This window comes from Phyllobates terribilis, unplaced genomic scaffold (assembly GCF_046119375.1).
Source record: "Phyllobates terribilis strain yellow unplaced genomic scaffold, ASM4611937v1 Scaffold_7__3_contigs__length_470593459, whole genome shotgun sequence".
Classification (NCBI taxonomy): Eukaryota; Metazoa; Chordata; class Amphibia; order Anura; family Dendrobatidae; genus Phyllobates; species Phyllobates terribilis.
This window is the reverse complement of record NW_027362767.1, coordinates 181,341,974-181,363,356: the sequence shown is the minus strand read 5'-3', so window position 1 is coordinate 181,363,356 and position 21,383 is coordinate 181,341,974. Positions and strand designations below refer to the sequence as shown.

The window sequence follows — 21,383 nt, the reverse complement described above, 5'->3', positions numbered from 1 at the left end:
CTAGTCTCCACTCCCCTGTACTGTGAAGCAGCCTGGCTCGCTGAATTGAATGCGCGCCATGCAGGAGGACAGGCACAGCAGCCAATGAGCGCTCTCATCAGTCTGATGAGGAAGTGTTCATTGGCCAGCGGCCTCTCTCCTTACATGACACTCCCCCTTTCTCAATGCTGGCGGGCACTCTGCCCCGGGCATCAGGAAAGTAATGATTACACGTGAGAGTTGACGGGGTCAAGCAGTATCAGACCCCTTGACTGAGGGGCTCTGTAGGGGCTGAGTAGCTACTGCTATGAGCAGTACGCCCCTGCCTGCATGGCCCCCCCCATAGCTGCTGGCCCCGGTGCAGCTGCACCTGCGGTATGTCCGCCCTTGACTTGTACACAGTTTATGAATGATCTTGGTTGATCCAAACATCTTGGAGCACTGACCCCAGATCTTCTGTGTATGAGGCTTGTGCGGATCCTTCTGTCTCTTCATGTGATCCCACAGACGGGATGAAGTGAGATCAGGGCTCCGACTCATCACCTCCAGGACTCCTCGTTCTTCTTTACCCTGAAGATCTTTCTTAATGGCATTGGCATCTGATTGGCTCCAAATTTATTCTGCCATTGGACAACGACCCCAAACATCCAGCCAATGTCATTAATAACGAGAAGTCCTGGAGGTGACGATCCGACCCCAGAGCCCTGATCTCACATCATCCCGTCTGTGGGATCACATGGAGAGACAGAAGGATCCCCACAAGCCTCATACACAGAAGATCTGGGGTCAGTGCTCCAAGATGTTTGGAACAACCTCCTGCCGAGATCCTTAAAAATCTCTGTGCAAGTGACGAGATGAAGTGATGAAGCCGAGGGGGGGTCACTAGATACTGATGAGATTCACATTTCTTTTGTTTATGCACTGAAGTTTATTTTTAGCAATTAAAAAAATACAACATCACTTCCATTTCTGAAATGAATTAATTACATCACTTTGTTTTCTTCTTTTATTTGTTCCCCCTTTCTTTCTCAGAAAGCAGCTGCCATTCCTGGTGTCCAGCCTCAGAGACATGTGCTGCTCCCTCCCCGTGGAAGAGCAGCTGCTGTGCGCCGCAGAACAGGTACGAGCCCGGCTAAAACCACAAAATCACACAAACACTTACACGCTGCAGCTCTCCAGCCACAGAGAACTACAAGTGTTAGGATGCCCTAAGGTTTACTGCTCAGACATAGTCGACAAAATATATTGTATTAGTTTAGACTGAAAACAATGACAACTGAGCTGCTGCTCTGCTGTAAGAAGCTGCAATGACATATGTTTTCCACTAGAGGGCACTGTTAGCTTGCTGGTGACTAGCACTGCTGTGCACAAAAATTCACTTATTATTTATTATTATAGCGCCATTTATTCCATGGCGCTTTACATGTGAAAAAGGGGTATACATAGCAGAAACACTTACAATAATCTTGAACAAAACGAGTCAGCGACTGGTACAGGAGGAGCGAGGACTCTGCCCGCGAGGGCTCACAATCTACAAGGGATGGGTGAGGATACAGTAGGTGAGGGTAGAGCTGATCGTGCAGCGGTATGGTGGAGCGGTGGTTACTGCAGGTTGTAGGCTTGTCGGAAGAGGTGGGTCTTCAGGTTCCTTTTGAAGGTTTCCATGGTAGGCGAGAGTCTGATGTGTTGGGGTAGAGGGTTCCAGAGTAGGGGGGAAGCACCGGAGAAATCTTGTATGCGATTGTGGGAGGAGGAGATAAGAGGGGAGTAGAGAAGGAGATCTTGTGCGGATTGGAGGTTGCGTGCAGGTATGTAGCGGGAGACTAGGTCACAAATGTATGGAGGAGACAGGTTGTTGATGGCTTTGTATGTCATGGTTAGGGTTTTGAACTGGACTCTATGGGCAATGGGGAGCCAGTGAAGAGATTGACAGAGAGGAAAGGCCGGGGAATAGCAGGGGGACAGGTGGATTAGTCGGGCAGCAGAGTTTAGGATAGATTGGAGGGGTGCGAGAGTGTTAGAGGGGAGGCCACAGAGCAGGAGGTTGCAGTAGTCGAGGCGGGAGATGATGAGGGCGTGCACTAGTGCTTTTGCAGATTCGTGGTTGAGGAATGTGCGGATCCGGGAGATATTTTTGTGTTGGAGTCGGCAGGAAGTGGAAAGGGCTTGGATATGTGGTTTGAAGGAGAGATCAGAGTCCAGGGTTACCCCAAGGCAGCGAGCTTGAGGGACTTGGGAGAGTGGGCAGCCATTGACTATGATAGATAGGTCAGATGGGGGGGTTGACTGAGGTGGGGGAAAGATGATGAATTCTGTTTTGTCCATGTTAAGCTTTAGAAATCTAGCAGAGAGGAAGGATGAGATAGCGGACAGACATTGTGGGATTTAGGTTAGTAAGGAGGTGATATCGGGTCCAGAGAGGCAGATCTGTGTGTCATCAACATAGAGGTGATACTGAAAGCCATGAGACTCTATGAGCTGTCCCAGGCCGAAGGTGTAGATGGACAAGAGGCCCTAGGACTGAACCTTGGGGGACACTAAAAGATAGGGGGCGAGGATGGGTGTGATTGAGGCATGTTTGAAACATGAGGAAGATAGTGAGGGGTCGCTCACTGTTGTAGTGGGTGCTCCGAAGAAGAAAAATATGCTAGATGAAAGAAACTTCGGCACTTCAGTATGTGTGGTATGCATGAAAATTTTTTTATTTTTTATTTTTTTATTCACATGTACCCCTTGTTTCACAGAACAGGGCGTGAGCCCGAAAAAATAAAACAGACCAACGTTTCGACCTTTAGATCGGTCTTTCTCAGGGTTATCACAAGGCATAAACAAACAAATAATTAATGCAAGAATCCATATCGATTTGATTTTATTACACGATATATCATCGGGTATTATGAAACAGGAGAGGGAAGATACATGGGTATAATGGAATCTACACATAGTATGCACCAAAATCTTAGTATATTCCTACGATTGAAGAAATAATATTCGAAGAAGCTAAACATATAGGGGAAAACTCTATATGAATTAAAATAGCCAAGTTATAGACTTGTGGACTTATACCTCATGGGAGGCCAAAGGATCTTCCAATACACAAAATAAGACTTATAATACATGTACCTCTAGCCCGTAGAGGTGGTAATCGTATTAAAAGGCTGAAGGAGCGTGAATCCTTTTGGATCCACACCCTTCAGACCTTACATCCCAAAGGTCTCAATAGGGAATATGAAACATTGTTTTGATCATTATTATTATGATACATGCGTTTTATAACAAGTAGGTCCTGCTAACTGCTTTTTTATGAGTACATCATTTATACTGGAGTGCCGAAGTTTCTTTCATATATGAAACATGAGGAAGACGCCAGTTGTTAGTGACAGGTTGAAGAGGTGGGTTAGGGTTGGGATGAAGACTGTGGAAAGGTTAGGGATTAGGTGGGATGGGATTGGATCGAGTTCACAGGTGGTGAAGTGTGATTTGGAGAGTAAAGATGAAACTTGATCTTCTGTAATGGTGGAGAAGCTAGTTTTGCAGGAGGAAGGTGGAGTAGATATAAGGAGGGGCTGTGGGGACTTAAGGCAAACGCTTTGTCTGATGGTGTCAATCTTCTGCTTGAAGAATGAGGCAAAGTCTTCCGCTGAGATGAGAGGGAGGAGGCACTGGGGGACGGAGGAGAGAACTGAAGGTGTTGAATAGCTGTTAACGGTTGTGAGACAGGGAGGATATGAGAGATAAGAAGTTTTTGTTTTGCTGCTGTGAGTGCGGACTTGAAAATGGTGAGGGATTGTTTGAATGCGATCAAGTGCTCGTTGGAGCAGGACCTATTCCATCTCCGCTCAGCAACCCTGGAGGCCCGTCGCAGTTCTTTAGTCCAGTTGGTGTGCCAGGGTTGCCTATTGATTGTGCGAGCTTTGGTGTGTGTGAGAGGGGCGATCGAGTCGAGAGCTGCAGCTATTGTGGTGTTATATGAAGCGGCAGCAACATCTGCATCATGTCTGTAAGAGGGAGGAGGGATTCAGAGAGTGAGTGTAGGTCAAGGTGTTGGAGATTTCTGTGAAGATGTGTAAGTTTGTGGACCTGGAGAGGAGAGGGAAGAGAATGAAAGTAGGTTGTGATATTGTAGTAAAACTAACTATAACCAATGTAATAATGTGTGAATCTCTCTCTAATATTACTATATGGAGCACAGATGCTGGCTGTATTACACAGCTGGAACCTAAGAGTGACTGCTTTTTTTTTTACTGCTAACTCCAATTGCAGCAGTTTAACCTCTTACATGTCACTGTCAATCATGACCGCAGCATGTAAGAGGTTGGAAAATGAAGAAAAACCAGAGGGGGACTCTGTTGCCTAAAGCTTCATAAACCATGAGCCAGCCCTCAAATATTGTGTCCCCAATATCAATGGTGCCAAGAGTGGCCCCTCAGCATAACTAGGCCACCATAATGCTCTTATAGTGTCCCAATGGGTCCTTGAAAGGAAGAGTGCCTCCAGCCCAGTGTCTAAACAAATAAATGATGTGCTGATAGAATGAAGTTAACGCAGACGTGATTATAAGGGTTAGAAAAAAAATTATATTAATACTTACAGTACATTTAGATTATATTAAATTATTTTTTATATCCCTTTTACAGAAAGGGAAGTTTATGAAGACTTTGTGCGGAGCCAAAAAGAGCTCATGGAAAGACACCCAGGACTGCTGTGGCAAGGACGAGCCGGAGCGGGAGCAATGCTTCACATACTACATGCAGAGCGTCTCCATGGCTGTGGCACACAGAACCAAGGGGGAATAGGACAGTCCCAACACACAGCGTACTGGACAGAGATCTATATAGCCCAACCAGCCCCATTCTGACTCGGAACATTAACTTTTTTTTTTTTGCCTTTTTCTCTTCAGTTTTGATATTCTCTCTAAGACACTGTAGGGTGATGTGTGATTACAGCTGTAGTGCAGTTACTGGGCGGAGCTAAGAATGAATGGGCGGGGTTAGGCGATTAGTGGCATAATGGGCGTGGCCTTTGTAAGCTTATTCTAGCTGCAATGTGTGAAAGGATTGATGTAACCTGCGCCGGTAACATCCCATAATGCTTTGCAAGTCTCACCGCCAATACAGTCATGGACTGATGCTCAACTGGATATAAAGGGTGGAAAAGTATCAGATACCAAGAAGGTTCTTTGTTTTGATAACCTCTTATATCCAGCACTTAAGGCTTCACGTTTTTCCAGTGAAGATTGATGTAAAATTAAAAGATGTTGTAGTAACACAAAGCTGATATTTTGTACACACAGTTGTAATAAAGAAATGTAAGAAAACCCTTGTCTGTAGCCATGTATTGTGTATACAGTGACTGAAGACTCCGCCCCCGAGGAGCCCAGAAGACGTTACCGCCACGTCCTGAAGGCTCTCCCTCATTGATACTGCAGCAGACATAACCCGATCAATCAGAAGCTTCATTCACTTATTCACTGGGAGTTCAGCAACAGTTCTGGAGTTAGTCTGGTCTGAGGTCTGTATTTATTTATAGGTCCTAGTCTGGGGTCTGTAGGCTTTTTTGTAGCCCTTGACCACCTAAATTATTACCCCTTAAATTAATAACGGGCTATTACTATCTTAGGCATTTAAAAACTTATTGAAAGTATATAAGATAAATGTATGATAATTGGCGATTATACAGTAGTGTGAACAAGTGTTTGCCCCCTTCCTGATTTCTTATTCTTTTGCATGTTTGTCGCAGTTAAATTTTTCAGATCACAAAACTAATGTAAATATTAGACAACGATAAACACAAAATGCAGTTTTTAAATGAAAGTCTTTATCATTGAGGGAAAAAGAAATCCCAGTGTGAAAAAAAGTGATCACATCTTTGGGAAGCTAAGTTCACTTTCCCTAGCCACACACAGCCCTGATTACTGGCACACCTGTTCTCAATCAAGAAATCACTTAAATAGGACCTGCCTGACAAAGTGAAGTAGACCAAAAGATCCTCAAAAGCTAGACATCATGCTGCAAGCCAAAGAAATTCAGGAACAAATGAGAAACAAAGTAATTGAGATCTATCAGTCAGGAAAAGGTTATAAAGCCATTTCTAAAGCTTTGAGAGTCCAGCGAACCACAGTGAGAGCCATTATCCACAAATGGCGAAAACATGGAACAGTGGTGAACCTTCCCAGGAGTGGCCAACCAACCAAAATTACCCCAAGAGCGCAGCAACGACTCCTCCAAGGGGTCACAAAAGACCCCACAACAACATCCAAAGAACTGCAAGCCTCACTTAAGGTCAGTGTTTATAACTCCATCCTTCCATCAGGCCGCGCGCGTGTAGAGAAGAGTGGCCACGGCGCTAGTGAGAGGGGGATGGTTCGCAGGTGGAGGACAGGAGAATTGTGGCGGCAGTACTGAGGAAATGGATCGCATGCCCCCTCTAGCACACATGCCATAGGGTCGCCACCACTGCTCTAGAACAATGATGTGGTTACTCATTATATTGCATAAGCTCTGTTAGTTTTGTGCCTTCACTGTATTATATCGGGGATAAGGGAGTGAACCTTGCATACTCACGTTTGAATATTTCATTCATCTTACTCTTTAATCACTGTTTGCTTTTTGTCTTGCAACTTGTACACACGCAGGATATTGCTGTTTATTATTCACTAAAAGATCTACAGAAAAAGGACGTACACGGCACTGCCAGCCAGATAATAAAAAATATGAAAATTTATTGGAAAATCATTAAAAAGTCATTAAAAACAAGGAAACCTGACGCATTTCTTGTGCTACTGTTCTAGCACCAGAAATGCATCAGGTTTCCTTGTTTTTAATGACTTTTTAATGATTTTCCAATAAATTTTCATATTTTTTATTATCTGGCTGGCAGTGCCATATTGTCATGCCAGGTGTGGGAAAGACTTAGTGCCACACAGAGGGAAGAGGGAAAGGGAGCCCAGACATTAGGGAAAGGGGGAAGTGGAGACCTGCTAGTCTGGACTAGTGTCACCCTGTCTCAACCACCGTCGCTATATTGGCTCTGCACCAATCGCTGCACGCGTGCCTCGCTCTGACTTTCTCTGGCGTATGGCTAAGGCAAGGGAAGGGAGGAGATGAGCACTAGTTGATCTCCACTAAACTATAGACAACAAGGGTAGACAAACAGGGGAAAATTGATTCGCTTTAGACGACTCCAAATGTGCACACGGCTTCAAGCTCCAGAGGACGAAGTACTGCTCTTGCTAAGCCTCACAAGTAGAAATGAATATAGCCGGCACCTCCCCCTCCGACACACCAGGCCAGTGAGCTAATTACCAGAGGGAGGTAGCTGCTAGGTCCTAGAGACAGACTCTCATCTAAGAAGATGTCTGTAATGCCAAACGTAGAGATCTCCTGCAACCAACTGCAGGGCGACTGTCTGTCACCTCTGATACACCCGTGACAGTACCCACCTCTACGAGTGGTCTCAGGACCAGGTTTCTCAGGAAAAGAGGTGTGGAATGAGCAAACCAATCTGGGAGCGTTCACCTCTGATGCTGAAACCCACATACTCTCCTCTGGACCATAGCCTTTCCAGTGCACCTAGTATTGTAGAGAACGACGTTGGAGACGAGAATCTACAATCCTCGAAATCTGGATCTCCAGATTACCATCAACCATTACCGGGGGCAGTGGTAGAGGTGAGGACTCAAGAGAATCCACATACCTTTTGAGTAAGGACCTGTGGAACACGTTGTGGACCTTAAAGGCATTAGGAAGTTCAAGGCAAAACGCGGCTTTGTTAATGACGGCGATTATTTTGTAGGGACCAATAAACCTAGGTCCCAGCTTAAAAGAAGGAACTTTAAATCTTATATTCTTGGTAGACAACCACACAAAGTCATTCACATTCATGTCCGGACCTGGCAAGCGTTTTCTGTCAGCCATACGTTTATACCTGTCTCCCACGGTCTTTAAATTACACAGAACACCCTGCCATACTGAGGAGAGCGACGAAGCAAACCGTTCCTCCTCAGTAACTCCTGAAGCTACACCCCCACTAAAGGTACCAAACTGTGGGTGATAACCGTATGCACTGAAGAATGGTAACCTGCCATTGGATTCTTGCCGATGATTATTAATGGCAAATTCAGCCAGCGGTAAGTAGGATGCCCAATCCTCCTGATTTTTGGAGACTAAACACCCGAGGTAGGTCTCCAAGTTCTGATTGACACGTTCGACCATTCAACTGAGAGTGGAAGGCAGAGGAAAAGGACAGCTGCACTCCCAGTCGAGATCAGAATGCCTTTCAGGACTTGAAAACAAACTGGGTCCCGTCGATCTGACACCACATTGGAGGGAACCCCGTGAAGCTTCACAATCTCATTTATGAACACCTGAGCAATTGTCTTGGCATTTGGAAGTACAGGTAAAGCGACAAAGTGAACCATTTTACTGAACCTATCTACTGTTGCACAGCTTCTGGATACCCACAGTTGTGGTAGAAACTTCACAGAGCAGATTACATGGGATAACAAGCTTTTACTTCTCAGAACATGAGGTAAAATAAAAAACGCACAGTCACACAGTACTGCACCAGGAAGTAAGAACAAAACAGAAAATACAAGAGAGACTTTTTTTCTTTTTACAATACAGTAAACAAGGAAACTTTACACAACATCGCCATCTACTGTCAGATCAGCATAAAGTCCTCCTTCACACAAACAAAGAAGTCCACAACTGTTGCATATACCAACACCCTTCTCAACAGTAAGGACTTATTCAGTCAAACCCAATTTCTTCATTAGTCTCTGATGTTTTTCAGCATTCAATGCCTTTGTGAAAATGTCTGCTGTCATATCTTCAGTTGGACAATATTCTAATTTCAGGATTCCTTGTTCCTGATGGTCTCTCAAGAAATAATACTTCACATCAATGTGCATGGTTCTTGGGTTAACTCTTTCCATCTGAGCAAAAACAAGACATCCCTGATTGTCCTCATTTATTTTTGTTGGTTCCAACTGTGCTTGTCCTAGGTCAGTTAGCAATTGTCTTAACCATAGAACTTCTTGACTCGCATGTGCTGCTGCAACATATTCTGCTTCTGTTGATGACAGCATTACTATTGATTGTTTTTTACTAGTCCAACTAATTGGTCCACCTGAGAGAAAGAAAAGATAGCCACTGGTAGATTTTCTGTCAGTTGGATCTCCAGCCCAATCTGCATCAACGTATCCAGTTAAAATGCATTTATCACTTGTAGGCAGTTTCAGTTTAACATTGCTGGTTCCTTTCAAATAACGTATTACTTTCTTCACAGCATTCCAATGTGCTTTATTTGGCTTGGACACTTTTCTACTCAGAATTCCTACTGCTGCTGCAATGTCTGGCCTTGTAACAGTCACTAGATACAGTAATTTTCCTATCACCATTCTGTACATTATTTGGTAACACATTTTTCTCACTACTCATCTCTTTAAGATAATTTGTTTCCATTGGAGACTTTGCTGGTTTTGCATCCTTCAATCCAAATGTTTCGGTTATGTCTTGAATCATGTGATTTTGATTAAGTAGGAAACTTCCATCATCTTCTCTTTCTATCTGTATTCCTAAGTACTGTTTCACATTTCCCAAGTCTTTGATCTCGAAATGTTGATTCAGGATTTTTAGTATGTCCTCTTTATCCCTTTCTTTTTCAAAACACACTAAAATGTCATCAACATATATGAGTACATAGATCCATCTGTCCATTTAGTCTTTTTGTGTGCAGGCAAGGATCAGCTTTGCTCCTTTTAAAATTTTCATTTGTGAGCACCTCCGTGATTTTATCATTCCACACTTTAGCAGCTTGTTTTAAACCGTATATACTTTTCTGTAATTTGCAAACCATGTTTGGGTTACTTTCATCTTTGCATCCTGGAGGTTGTTCCATGTAAATATCTTCTGTTAAACTTCCATTCAAAAATGCTGTCTTTACATCCAGATGTTTCAGTTCCATTTGTTTCATTGCTGCAACTGCAAACAAAGTTCTTATTGTAGTATGTTTGACAACTGGAGAAAATGTTTCATCATAGTCTTCTCCATATTTTTGAGAATAACCTTTAGCTACGAGTCTTGCTCGGTATCGTTCAGCTGTACCATCTGTTCGGTACTTTACTTTAAAAACCCATTTACATCCTATAGCTTTTCTTCCTTCTGGTAATTCTGTTAGTGTCCATGTTTTTGAGTCATGCATGGATTTTATTTCTGTTTCTGTTGCCTCTATCCATTTATTGGCTTCTTCTTCAGGAAGTCGAGATATGTCTTCCCAAGAGGTAGGCTCATAAATTTTACTTGTACTTGCCTTGTATGAAAGGCGTATTGGTGGTTTTCCTTTGTTTTCTCTTATTGAACGTCTTGGTTCTGAGTCTGTTTGCAGTTGTTTCTCTTAACTTTCAGTATTCTGTTTATTTATTAATTTCAACTTCTTTTTCATCAGATATTCCTTCAGTTATATCATTGCTGTTTTTCTCATTTTTTGTTTCTATTGAAATCATAGTGTCTTCATTTAGATCCTCAATGAATGTCACAATGTTACTCACCATAACTCTGTCTATTTTGGGATCTAGGATTCTATATCATTTGCAATTTTCACTATTTCCAACAAATATTCCTTCCATGGACCTATTTTGAAGTTTGAAATCTTTTTCTGTTGGAATGAATACAAAAACTTTACAACCAAAAACTCTTAAATGATTTACACTTGGTTTCATACCTTGCCACAGTTCATATGTTTTTTTTTTCAGTTTTCTAGAAAAAAGTCGGTTCTGTAGATATGTAGCTGTCATTGCTGCTTCACCCTAATATTTCTCTGGTAGTTTGGAATCCGTCAGCATACACCTTATCATTTCAGTCAGAGTTCTGTTTTTCCTTTCTGCTACTCCATTTTGTTCAGGTGTGTAAGGAGCAGTCTTTTGATGCTCTATACCATTTTTTCTTAAGTAGTTTTCTATTTGGTGTCCTGTGAATTCACCTCCATTATCACTTCTAATGACAATTGGCTTCCTCTGAAATTTGTTTTTCGACCTTGTCACGTAGTCTACTAGTTTATTGAAAACTTCGCTTTGGTTCTTGATCAATTATGTGACTGTGAATCTTGAGTAGTCATCTATAAAAGTCACCATAAATCTATTGCCTCCTGATGTAGTCACTTTCATGGGTCCACATATGTCAGTATGAACCAAATCAAGTGGTCTTGTGCTTTTCGTTTCACTTTCTTTAGGAATAGATATCCTTGTGGCTTTGGATTTTATACAACATTCACATCTTACGGTAATTGAGCAATCAGATATCAATAGATCCTTTGTCAATTCTTTCCTTTGTAGCTCCATTATACTTTTAGGATGTCTGTGTCCTAGACGTCTATACCACATGTGAATATAATTCTTGTGATCATGTGTACACAACTTCATCTGTTCCTTTAATGTGTCTAGATGATATAATTGTTCATCTGCCTTGACATTGGTTATTACCTTGTTTCCTGCTAGGATTGTACACTCATCATCATGGAATTTTACAGTAAGTCCTTTAGCTGTTAGACGTTTTACAGGTAACAATCCTCCTTCTAATCCTGGAACATATAACACATCCTGTACAAGTATTTTTGAATCCTGCCCAAACTTGTTGGACAAGGAATGCTAGACTGTTCTAACACCTTCTGCAGTTATTTTGCTTCCATCTGAGCTGAGAGATAAATGGCTTCCTTCTTATTTAAATTAAGTTCAGTAAAAGAAATTTTTATTACTTGTCATGTGACTTTTTGCTCCTGAATCAATAAACCAAACCAATGATGATTTCTTATCAGTCACTTTAAATGTACCATTCCAATTATTTTCACATGAATCAGAAAATATGTTTTTCACCTTCTGTGTATTCTCTTTATGATGTAATTTCTGTTGTTCTGCTTTCCATATAGTACAGTCTTTCTTTAAATGTCCTTTTTTCTTACATCTGAAACATTCTATTGTCTCTTTATTATAGGGTCTTTTTGATTCTGTAGCTTTAAGAGTATTTCCATTATCTTTTTCAGTAGAAGAATCTTTTTTTTTTCTTTCCTTCTTTGATATTCATCTATGAGTCTGGTCTTCACAAACTCTAATGTAATGTCTGTTTCAGGTCTTGTCTCTAGTGCATTTATCAAAGCAGTATATGAATTCGGTAAACTGCACAATAATATTGCTGCTACATGGCTTTCCTTAATATCTTCACCAATTGATCTCAGCTGTGATATCACTTCCATAATAGAGAATATATGCTTCTGCATGTCATTATCTGCACTTAGTCTCATACTGTAAAGCTTTCTTAGCAGAAATAACTTGTGATTTAAGCTGGGTCTTTCATGTAGCTTTCTTAGTGCTTACCACATTTCCTTTGCTGTATCCTCATTCCTTAAGTGGATTAATTGAGCATCATCCACTAATAGGCTGATGGTAGGTTTTGCTTGTCTATTTTTCTTATCCCATGTCTGATTATCCTCATCAGGTCTATCTGTTTTGATTACTTCCTATAAATCATCTTTAGACAATAACATTTCTACTTTGAACTTTCATAACTGATAATTCTCATTATTCAGCTTAGCTACTGTGTGTTTTAGCTCTGTGCTACTTGTCATCTTTAACTTGTCTTACTTGTTTGGAGAGAACTGTACTGAAGAATTCTTCTGTATTCACCAGGGTCTTGCTGAGAGTTTGGGTGTCTGGGGTCCTCAGTGCCTGGGCCCATAACCTGTTGCACAGCTTCTGGATACCCACAGTTGTGGTAGAAACTTCACAGAGCAGATTACATGGGATAACAAGCTTTTACTTCTCAGAACATGAGGTAAAGGAAAAAACGCACACTCACACATTACAGCACCAGGAAGTAAGAACAAAACAGAAAATACAAGAGAGTCTTTTTTTCTTTTTACAATACAGTAAACAAGGAAACGTTACACAACATCGTCATCTACTGTCAGATCAGCATAAAGTCCTCCTTCACACAAACAAAGAAGTCCACAACTGTTGCATATACCAACATCTACTACTACCAAAACCACCGTTTTGCCTGCAGAAACCAGTAGGTCAGTAATAAAATCCTTGGACAAGTGTGTCCATGGCCTACTAGGGATAGGTAGCGGAAGAAGAGTACTAGACGGATGGGTATGCAAAACCTTAGAAGGTGCGCAAATACTACAAGCAGCTACATGTTCAATCACATCCCGATGCAACCCCGGCCACCAAAACCGATGAGAGAGGAGGTCCGCGGTTACCTTACCACCTGGATGCCCAGCAAGCACAGAGTTATGATGTTCCTTAATTACTTTGCAGCGCAGATCAGGTGGTACAAATAACTTTCCTGAAGGGCAGGAGGCAGGGGCGTCCCCCTGAGCCTCCAACACCTCACCCTCCAGTTCAGGATAAAGTGCCGAAATGACTACCCCTTTCTGTAATATTGGGGCAGGGTTCTCATGGTCACCACCACCAGGGAAGCTCCGGGACAAAGCATCAGCCTTGACATTTTTGACCCTTGGACGAAAAGTGGCAACAAAATTGAACCTAGTAAAACTGCTGCTTCTAGTCTCCTGTGGAATGCAGAAAGTGTAAAAAAAAATGTTTTTAAAAATATTAAAAAATAAAAAAATATAAAAGTTGAAATCACCCCCCTTTCGCCCCATTCAAAATAAAACAATAAAAAAATCAAATATACACATAATTGGTATCCCCACGTTCAGAATCACCCGATTTATCAATATAAAAAATAATTAATCCGATCGGTAAACGGCGTACCGAGAAAAAAAATCTAAACGCCAAAATTACGTTTTTTTGATTGTCGCAACATTGCAATTCAATGCAATAACGGGCGATCAAAACATCGGATCTACCCCAAAATGGTATCAATAAAAACGTCAGCTCGACGCACAAAAGATAAGCCCTAACCTGCCCCCAGATCCCGAAAAATGGAGACGCTACGGGTCTCGGAAAATGGTGCCTTTTATTTTCAGCAAAAAAGAACCTATACATGTTTGGTGTCTACGAACTCATAATGACCCGGAGAATAAGAATGGAAGGTCAGTTTTAGCATTCAGTGAACATGGTAAAAAAAAAAAAAAAACTCGCGTGACCTGTCACATGACTCAATGACGTCATCGCAGGTCCTTTCACATCACCGCGACCCATACAGCAGACCAGACGGAGCGGAAAAAATACCGGGGGACATCAGAAGGTAAGTATAATCTTTTCTTTTTTACCATTTTTATTCTTTTTTTTTAACTATTACTTGGTCACACTATATAAATCCATGCCGGTTGCATGGATTTATATAGTGTGACCAAGATGTCAAGCACTTTTCCAAGTGATGCTAAAATCGCTTGGAAAAGCGCTTGATAACCCGCATGCAGAAATGCATGCAAAAACGCTTGACAAACGCTTCTACCTGGCAGGAAAAACGCATGTAAAATCCGCATGCGTTTTTCCTGCCAGGGAGATACGGAAAAAATATGCAGCATTTCTGCATCGTGGGCACATAGCCTTATGATTCTCCACAACCATGAGAATTCATGTTTAGATATTTTCAATAAATCTCTGTGATTCCAGACCCCCCCACCACAGAAACCTCGCACATCTAGACACTCACTCACACACTCTCTGACTCTGTTCTACCACTGACATCCATATCTTCACTCCACGACACAGACAGTGCCAATGCCTTTTACAATGCCGCTCTCACATCAGCTATTGATGCAGTCATCCCTCTTGTCCATGGCAGAGTGCGACAGATCAATAGACAACCCTGGCACAATAATCTCACTAAAAAGCTTCGGAAAGTGTCCAGGGTTGCAGAGCGACGTTGGAAGAAAACACATTCTCAAAACTACTTCATTGCATTCAAACAAGCAACACTCGCTTTCAAATCAGCCCTCACCTCTGCTATACATTCCTACTTCACAACCCTCATATCTTCCTTATCTTACAATCCCAGTTATTCAGCACTTTTAACTCCCTCCTCAGCCCACCACTGCCCCCTCCATCCCCTCAAATCTCTGCTGAGGACTTTGCCACACACTTCAAAAATAAAGATTGCCCAAACAAGGAAAGTCTTTATTGTTCAACCACCACAACCACTTTGTATACCAGACTAATGTCCTTACCCCATAACCTCCTCCTCCAACATCACTGAAGGAGAGCTTACTTATCTCCTCTCCAAATCACACCTCACCACTTGTGCAATTGACCCGTTCCCATCCCACCTACTGTACTTCCCAACCTCAACCCCCCCCACTCATCCCATGCCTAACCCATCTCTTCAACCTGTCACTAACTTCTGGTACCTTCCTTTCTGCTTTCAAACATGCCACAATCACACCCATCCTCAAAAAAACATCCCTCAACCTGGCCACTATGTCAAGGTATTTACCCATATCACTGCTTCTATTTGCTTCCAAACTCCTTGAGCAGCATGTTCCTGAACTTTCCTCTCACCTCTCATCTAACTCACTCTTCGACAACCTACAATCTGGTTTCTGTCCCCATCATTTCACTGAAACTGCCCTGACCTTCTTGCAGCCAAAGGTAACAGAAAATTCTCTACTCCTCCTTCTACATCTGTCCTCTGCCTTCGACACAGTTGACCACTGTCTCCTACTGCAGATCCTCTCTTCCTCTGGCATCAAAGACCTTGCCCTATTCTGGATCTCCTCATACCTTTCCAACCGCACATTTAGTGTCTCCCACACCCACACTACCTCCTCGTCCCGCCCTCTCTTTGTTGGAGTCCCTCAAGGCTCCGTCCTAGGACCCCTACTCTTCTCCATCTATACCCTTGGCCTGGGACAACTCATAAATTCACATGTCTTCCAGTATCACGTATACGCTGACGACACTCAGATCTACTTCTCTGGCCCAGACGTCACCTCTCTGCCGTCCAGAATCCCAGAGTGTCTATCAGCCATATCCTCCTCCTTCTCTTGTTTCCTCAAGCTCAATGTGTACAAATCTGAACTCCTCATCTTTCCTCCATCTCGTGTATCTTCCCTACCTGATCTATCTATTACAATAAACTGAAATACGCTTTCCCCTGTACAGGACATCCACTGCCTCGGAGTAACCCTCGACTCTGCCCTGTCCTTCAAACCCCACATCCAAGCTCTTTCTACCTCCTGTCGCCTCCAACTCAAATATTTCCAGAATCCGTCCTTTCATCAACCCTTAATCTACTAAACTGCTTGTGTATGCCCTCATCATCTCCCGCCTCGACTACTGCAACATCCTCCTCTGTGGCCTACCTGCTAACACTCTCGCACCTCTCCAGTCCGTTCTTAGCTCTGCTGCCCAACTAATTCGTCTCTCTCCTCGTTACTCCTCCGCTTCTCCCCTCTGCAAATCTCTTCACTGGCTCTCAATTCCCCAGCGTATCCAGTTCAAACTACTAGCACTGACCTACAAAGCCATCCATAACTTGTCTCCTGTGTATACCTCTGAACTAATCTCACAATATTTTCCCTCACGTAATCTCCGGTCGTCCCAAGACCTCCTCATCTCCTTCACACTTATTTGTTCCTCACCCAACCGCCTCCAAGACTTCTCTCAAATATCCCCCATCTGCCACATTTGGATCCTTCAGAGGGAACTTGAAAACCTACCTCTTCAAGAAAACTACAGCCTGCCATGACCACGCTGCCTCCTCACCACCACAGGAGTTGCCGCCTCACCAACACCGGAGCTGCTGCAACCCCCCAATCTACTGTCTCCTTCCCCGTTTCTGTAGAATGTAAGTCCGCAAGGCCAGGGTCCTCTTCCCTCTGTACCCGTCTATCATTGTTAGTTTGCTTACTGTAAGTGATATCTGTATTTTGTATCTAACCCCTTCTCATGTACAGCGCCATGGAATCAATGGCGCTATATAAATAATAATAATAATGCACCATTATATTACACAGTAATATAATAAAAAAATAAAGGTTATACTGACCTAATCCAGGCTCCCGTCCACCGTCTCCTCTTTTATGAAGTACAGCAGTGGATGCTGGACGGCACAACGACGTCACTCCATAGTGCCATCCAACACCCCTGCACGCGCCATCTCCAGCAAGGCGCAGGCCGAAAGTGACCTGTGTATTGATGGAGCTCCCAGCGGAGCAGGGCAGATTGTAGCTCCTCTGCACCTGTCCCGGGCGGTGCTGATAGCACTTGTATTCATGTCTGACAGACACTAACACAATTGAGTGCAGGGAGGGAGCGACGGCCGGGACGCAGGCAGAGAGAACATGGTGAGCACTGACACCGCTCCTGTGTGCCCGTCACTGTGCTGAATACCTGCAGACAGATGACCATGCTGGGTGGCTGCAGGCATTCAGCAAGTTTGTTTCAAAGTGCGCCCCCCTCGGGTAGGCAAGAGATAGTGCCCTAGGTAGGTGTCTATCTTGTCTACCCCTTGTCCCAGCCCTGCGTTCACATAACAGCACAAATTCATAATGTTGTAATATGAAGTGAATTAGGAAGTTTTCTGAGTTTCACAGTCCGGGTCTGGATCGGCTGCTAGTCTCAAGGTCCGCATATGGACCTCCATATCTTTTGTGTTCTCTATGGGAGAGCCGCTGCCAGACTTGTCTGGAGTTGGCTTTTCTCACCGAGATAAAAGGATAGTCAGTCCGAAATCAGACATGCTGGATCATTATCTCCCCTGACATCATCTGTCGGGGAAGAGTCAGGAGGCCCCCATATACATTACGTGGTCACTATGGGTGGGTTCAGGGCACAGGGACTGTACTACCAGGCTGCACCCGAAGCCTACAGGGCTTTTATGAGCTTTGTTTCAGCCCACACAGACAAGGATCGCTCTCGGCCTTGCACTTACCAGGCTGACTATTCCCACAGCCCTGGAAAATCTCCAGAGCTAACCGGTCTGGATGACCAATACGGCTTCAGCGGTGGCCCTCACGCAATGCCATGGCCGGATTTTATCAGCCTATAGACTCTGCAGGCTCACTGTCTGCTCTGCAGCACACGTTTTAGGCCCCGCTTCAAAACTAAGCCATACTGCTTTACTTTAATGACAATATGTCAACCAGATTTGTAATCCGACAGCAGCTTGATGCAGGGGCAGAGACTCTGATTCCAGTGGTGTCACTTACTGGGTGCAGTAGTTTCGATAGAATCACAGTTTTCTCTGCTGTAGGTCTAGCGTTGCTCTGAATGGTGAGCTGTATATAACGCCACCCACACCACTGATTGGCTGCTTTCTGTGTACTCAGTATATTGACAAGAAGCTACTAATCAGTGGTGGGGGTGGTTTGTCCAGGAAGCATGAGACACCTAGTACTTTAGTGATAATCCTATGCCGATAAAACACTGATTTTATTGAAAAAAAATACAGTCTAGTAGTTGACACATCACTGGAATCAGTGTCTCTGCCCTTCCATCATAGTGCTCTCAGATTACGAAGCAAAAACCTATTGACAGATTCCTTTTAAAAGACTAGCTCACTGCTTGGAGGCAGGGCCGACTCCAGATTTTTGTGGGCCCCTTCAACAAATACCACCATTCATGATGCACAGATAAGAAATATATATATAGCACAATGCCAAAAATTTCACTTACTTCTTACATTACATGAGTGATATCTATTGTAAATTCCGCAATAGCTCAGAAACATAGTGCTCGATAGAATATAATGGGCCTCATATGATGCTCCATACAAAATAATGGACCCCATATAATGCTCCATACTGAACGGGCACCATATAAAGCTTCATACAGAATGAGCCCCATACAATGCTCCATAGAGAAAAGGCCCCATAAAATGCTCCATAAAGAATAATGGACCTCATATGTTGCTCCCTAGAGAATAATGGACCCCATATATTGCTCTATACAGAATAGGCCCCATATGATGCTCCATACAGAACGAGCCCCATATAATGCTCCATAGAGAATGAGCCCCATATGATGCTCCATAAAGAATAATGGACCCCATATATTGCTCCATACAGAATGGGCCCCATATAATGCTCCATAAAGAATAATGGACTCCATATAATGCTCCATACAGAATAATGGGCCCCATATTTTGCTCTATACAGAATGGGCCCCTTATAATGCTCCAAACAGAATGGGCCCCATATAATTTTCCACACAGAATGGGCCCCATATATTGCTCTATACAGATTGGGCCCCATATAATGCTCCAAACAGAATGGGCCCCATATAATTTTCCACACAGAATGGGCCCCATATATTGCTCTATACAGAATGGGCCCCATATAATGCTCCATACATTAAAAAAAAAAAAAAAAAATCAAATGCTCCGTCCCCGCTGGCCGCTGCTCCGGTCTCTTCAGCGTCTTCTGGCTCTCTGCACTGCTCAGTACGGAGGGCACGCTGTAGTGATGTCAGAGACTCAGAAGACGCGGAAGAGACAGGACCTGCGGCCAGCAGGGAACAAGGAGAGGTAAGTATTCCAAATAGTTTAAAGCAGCGAGGCTCAGCACTAGAACCCTGGCATTGCCCCCCCAACTCACAGTCCTCATAGCATACCAGTGTCCCTGACGGTGAGAGGGCCCCGGCACTTGTCTGGGTGCACGGGGTGGTGATGCCAGCCCTGTTTGGAGGCTACCCCTCTCTATGATTATAACTACTTATTGTGATGGCTCGATCCGGTGACCTCTGGCTGTGGGCCAGTTTCCCTCTCTGTTAGGGCCACAGCCTGTATTGTCTCTGCCTCATTGCTGATAATGCTCTGGTCTTTGCTGTGTTGCTTCTATGCAGATGTTTTCACTTCCTCCTTTGGTTTGCCTTATCACATCTTGGGAGGGACTATTTATCCTCACCATGTACATGCAGTCTTTGCTGGATATATTCCAAGTTTGATGGATGGTTGGAGTTCCAGCTCCCCAGTGAAGGATTATATTGGTGAGGTTTTCTCTATTTACTTCTCCTGCTGTTTGTTTTTTGTTCCCCTTCCCAGCACTCTTCCCATTTTGTTACAATCAGGGTCTGGGGGTTTTCACATATACAGTACCGAAGGTGTTTTTGGATTCCTTTTCTTCTGTCTTTCATGTATGACTGTGTGAAGACGTCCTTAGCCCTGTGTCTCATCCTCTGTCTGTACTACGTTGTGGTTGTTGTGGGTTACACGCTGTGTCTAGTTGAGGGTGCAGTGAAGGACACTCAGGGTCAGCCGATGTTGAGTGGAGGCCAACCTCCGCGGTCATTCAGGGACAAATCAGGTGCAAGTTAGGGATTTACCTAGTCTGCCTAGTCTAGGAACCTGTGGTGTGTAGGTTTAACATCGCCCCTGGTTTAATCATCCCTGCGAAAGCTTTAGGGCTCAGCCATGTTAACTTTCCACCCCTTACTGCCACAGTATGCCACTTATCTGGAGTGTTGAAAATTCTCCGCCTATAATTTAGTTTTACAAAACTTTTCTATATGCCTATACTGAGTTTCTTAGTTGTATACAGTAGATGTTCTCCTCTGGAAGGTTCCTGGCATCAGTCACTTCATGTTGTGCTGTGCTCTTTGCCAAGTTGTGGCTGAGCCCATAACCTGTTACAGATATTAGCTTTCAGCAGAATCATTCAGCACTCTTTGCCCAATGGTCTGTGCTCATAACCTGTTGCAGATTTCAGCTTTCAGTAGAATTATTTAGCACTCTTTGCAAGTTGTATCAGGGCTCATAAACTGTTGCCCATTTCAGCTTTCAGCAGAATCATTCAGCACACTTTGTAAAATGTTCTGTGCTTATAACCTTTTGCATATTTCAGCTTTCAGTGAAATCATTCATCACATTTCGCCTGGTTGTATCTGGACCCACAACCTGATGCAGATTTCACTAGATTTATTATTTAGTTCTCTTTGCCGGGTTGTGTCTGAGTCCATAACCTGTTGCAGATTTCAGCAGAATCATACAGCACTCTCTGCAGGTTGTGTCTAGGCCAATAACCTCAATTCACTGTCAAAACCTGCTAGAGTATGTTGTAGCGTAGCTACTGGGGGTACAGAGGGTGCAGCCACCCTGGGCTGAGGGGCCCGTGTGGAGCTACGCTACTTTTAACTTTATCGGCGTGCACAGCGGATCGATAGTTAAACTCTCTGGCTCAGCAGGGAGACACTATTTCCCTGCACTGCCGCTATGAAGCCTGTGAGCCAAGGGGGTCCGCTGCCAGCGCCAGCATCGGGCCCCCCACTCGTCATTGCAATTTCAACTGTGTCGGCATCCTAGATGACACTACAGTTGAAAGCAATGATGAAAGAATGAGTGTCAGCTAACGCTTCCTCCCCCATCATTCTTCCTCGGTGTCTGATGTCTCAGTGAAGCAGGCGCAATGACGTCACTACATGGCGCCCGCTACGCTGAGGTTCAGAGCGCTCGCTGCAGAGATAGGAGCCACCGGGGAACAAGGAGAAGAGGTGAGTATTGTAT

The 21,383-nt window shown here is 43.7% G+C and overlaps 1 protein-coding gene across 4 annotated transcripts in view; it reads left to right on the top strand.

Moving 5' to 3' along the window:
- ECM1 (extracellular matrix protein 1) overlaps positions 1–5,298 on the top strand; it is a 34,588-nt gene extending 29,290 nt beyond the window's left edge. For all 4 annotated transcript variants that reach the window (XM_073639555.1, XM_073639553.1, XM_073639554.1 and 1 more), the window contains 2 exons: positions 1,012–1,099; positions 4,617–5,298. In XM_073639555.1, coding sequence (XP_073495656.1) covers positions 1,012–1,099; positions 4,617–4,775 — 247 coding nt within the window. In that variant the 3' untranslated portion in view covers positions 4,776–5,298. The remainder of the gene's footprint in view (positions 1–1,011; positions 1,100–4,616) is intronic.
- The last annotated feature ends 16,085 nt before the right edge of the window (positions 5,299–21,383 follow it).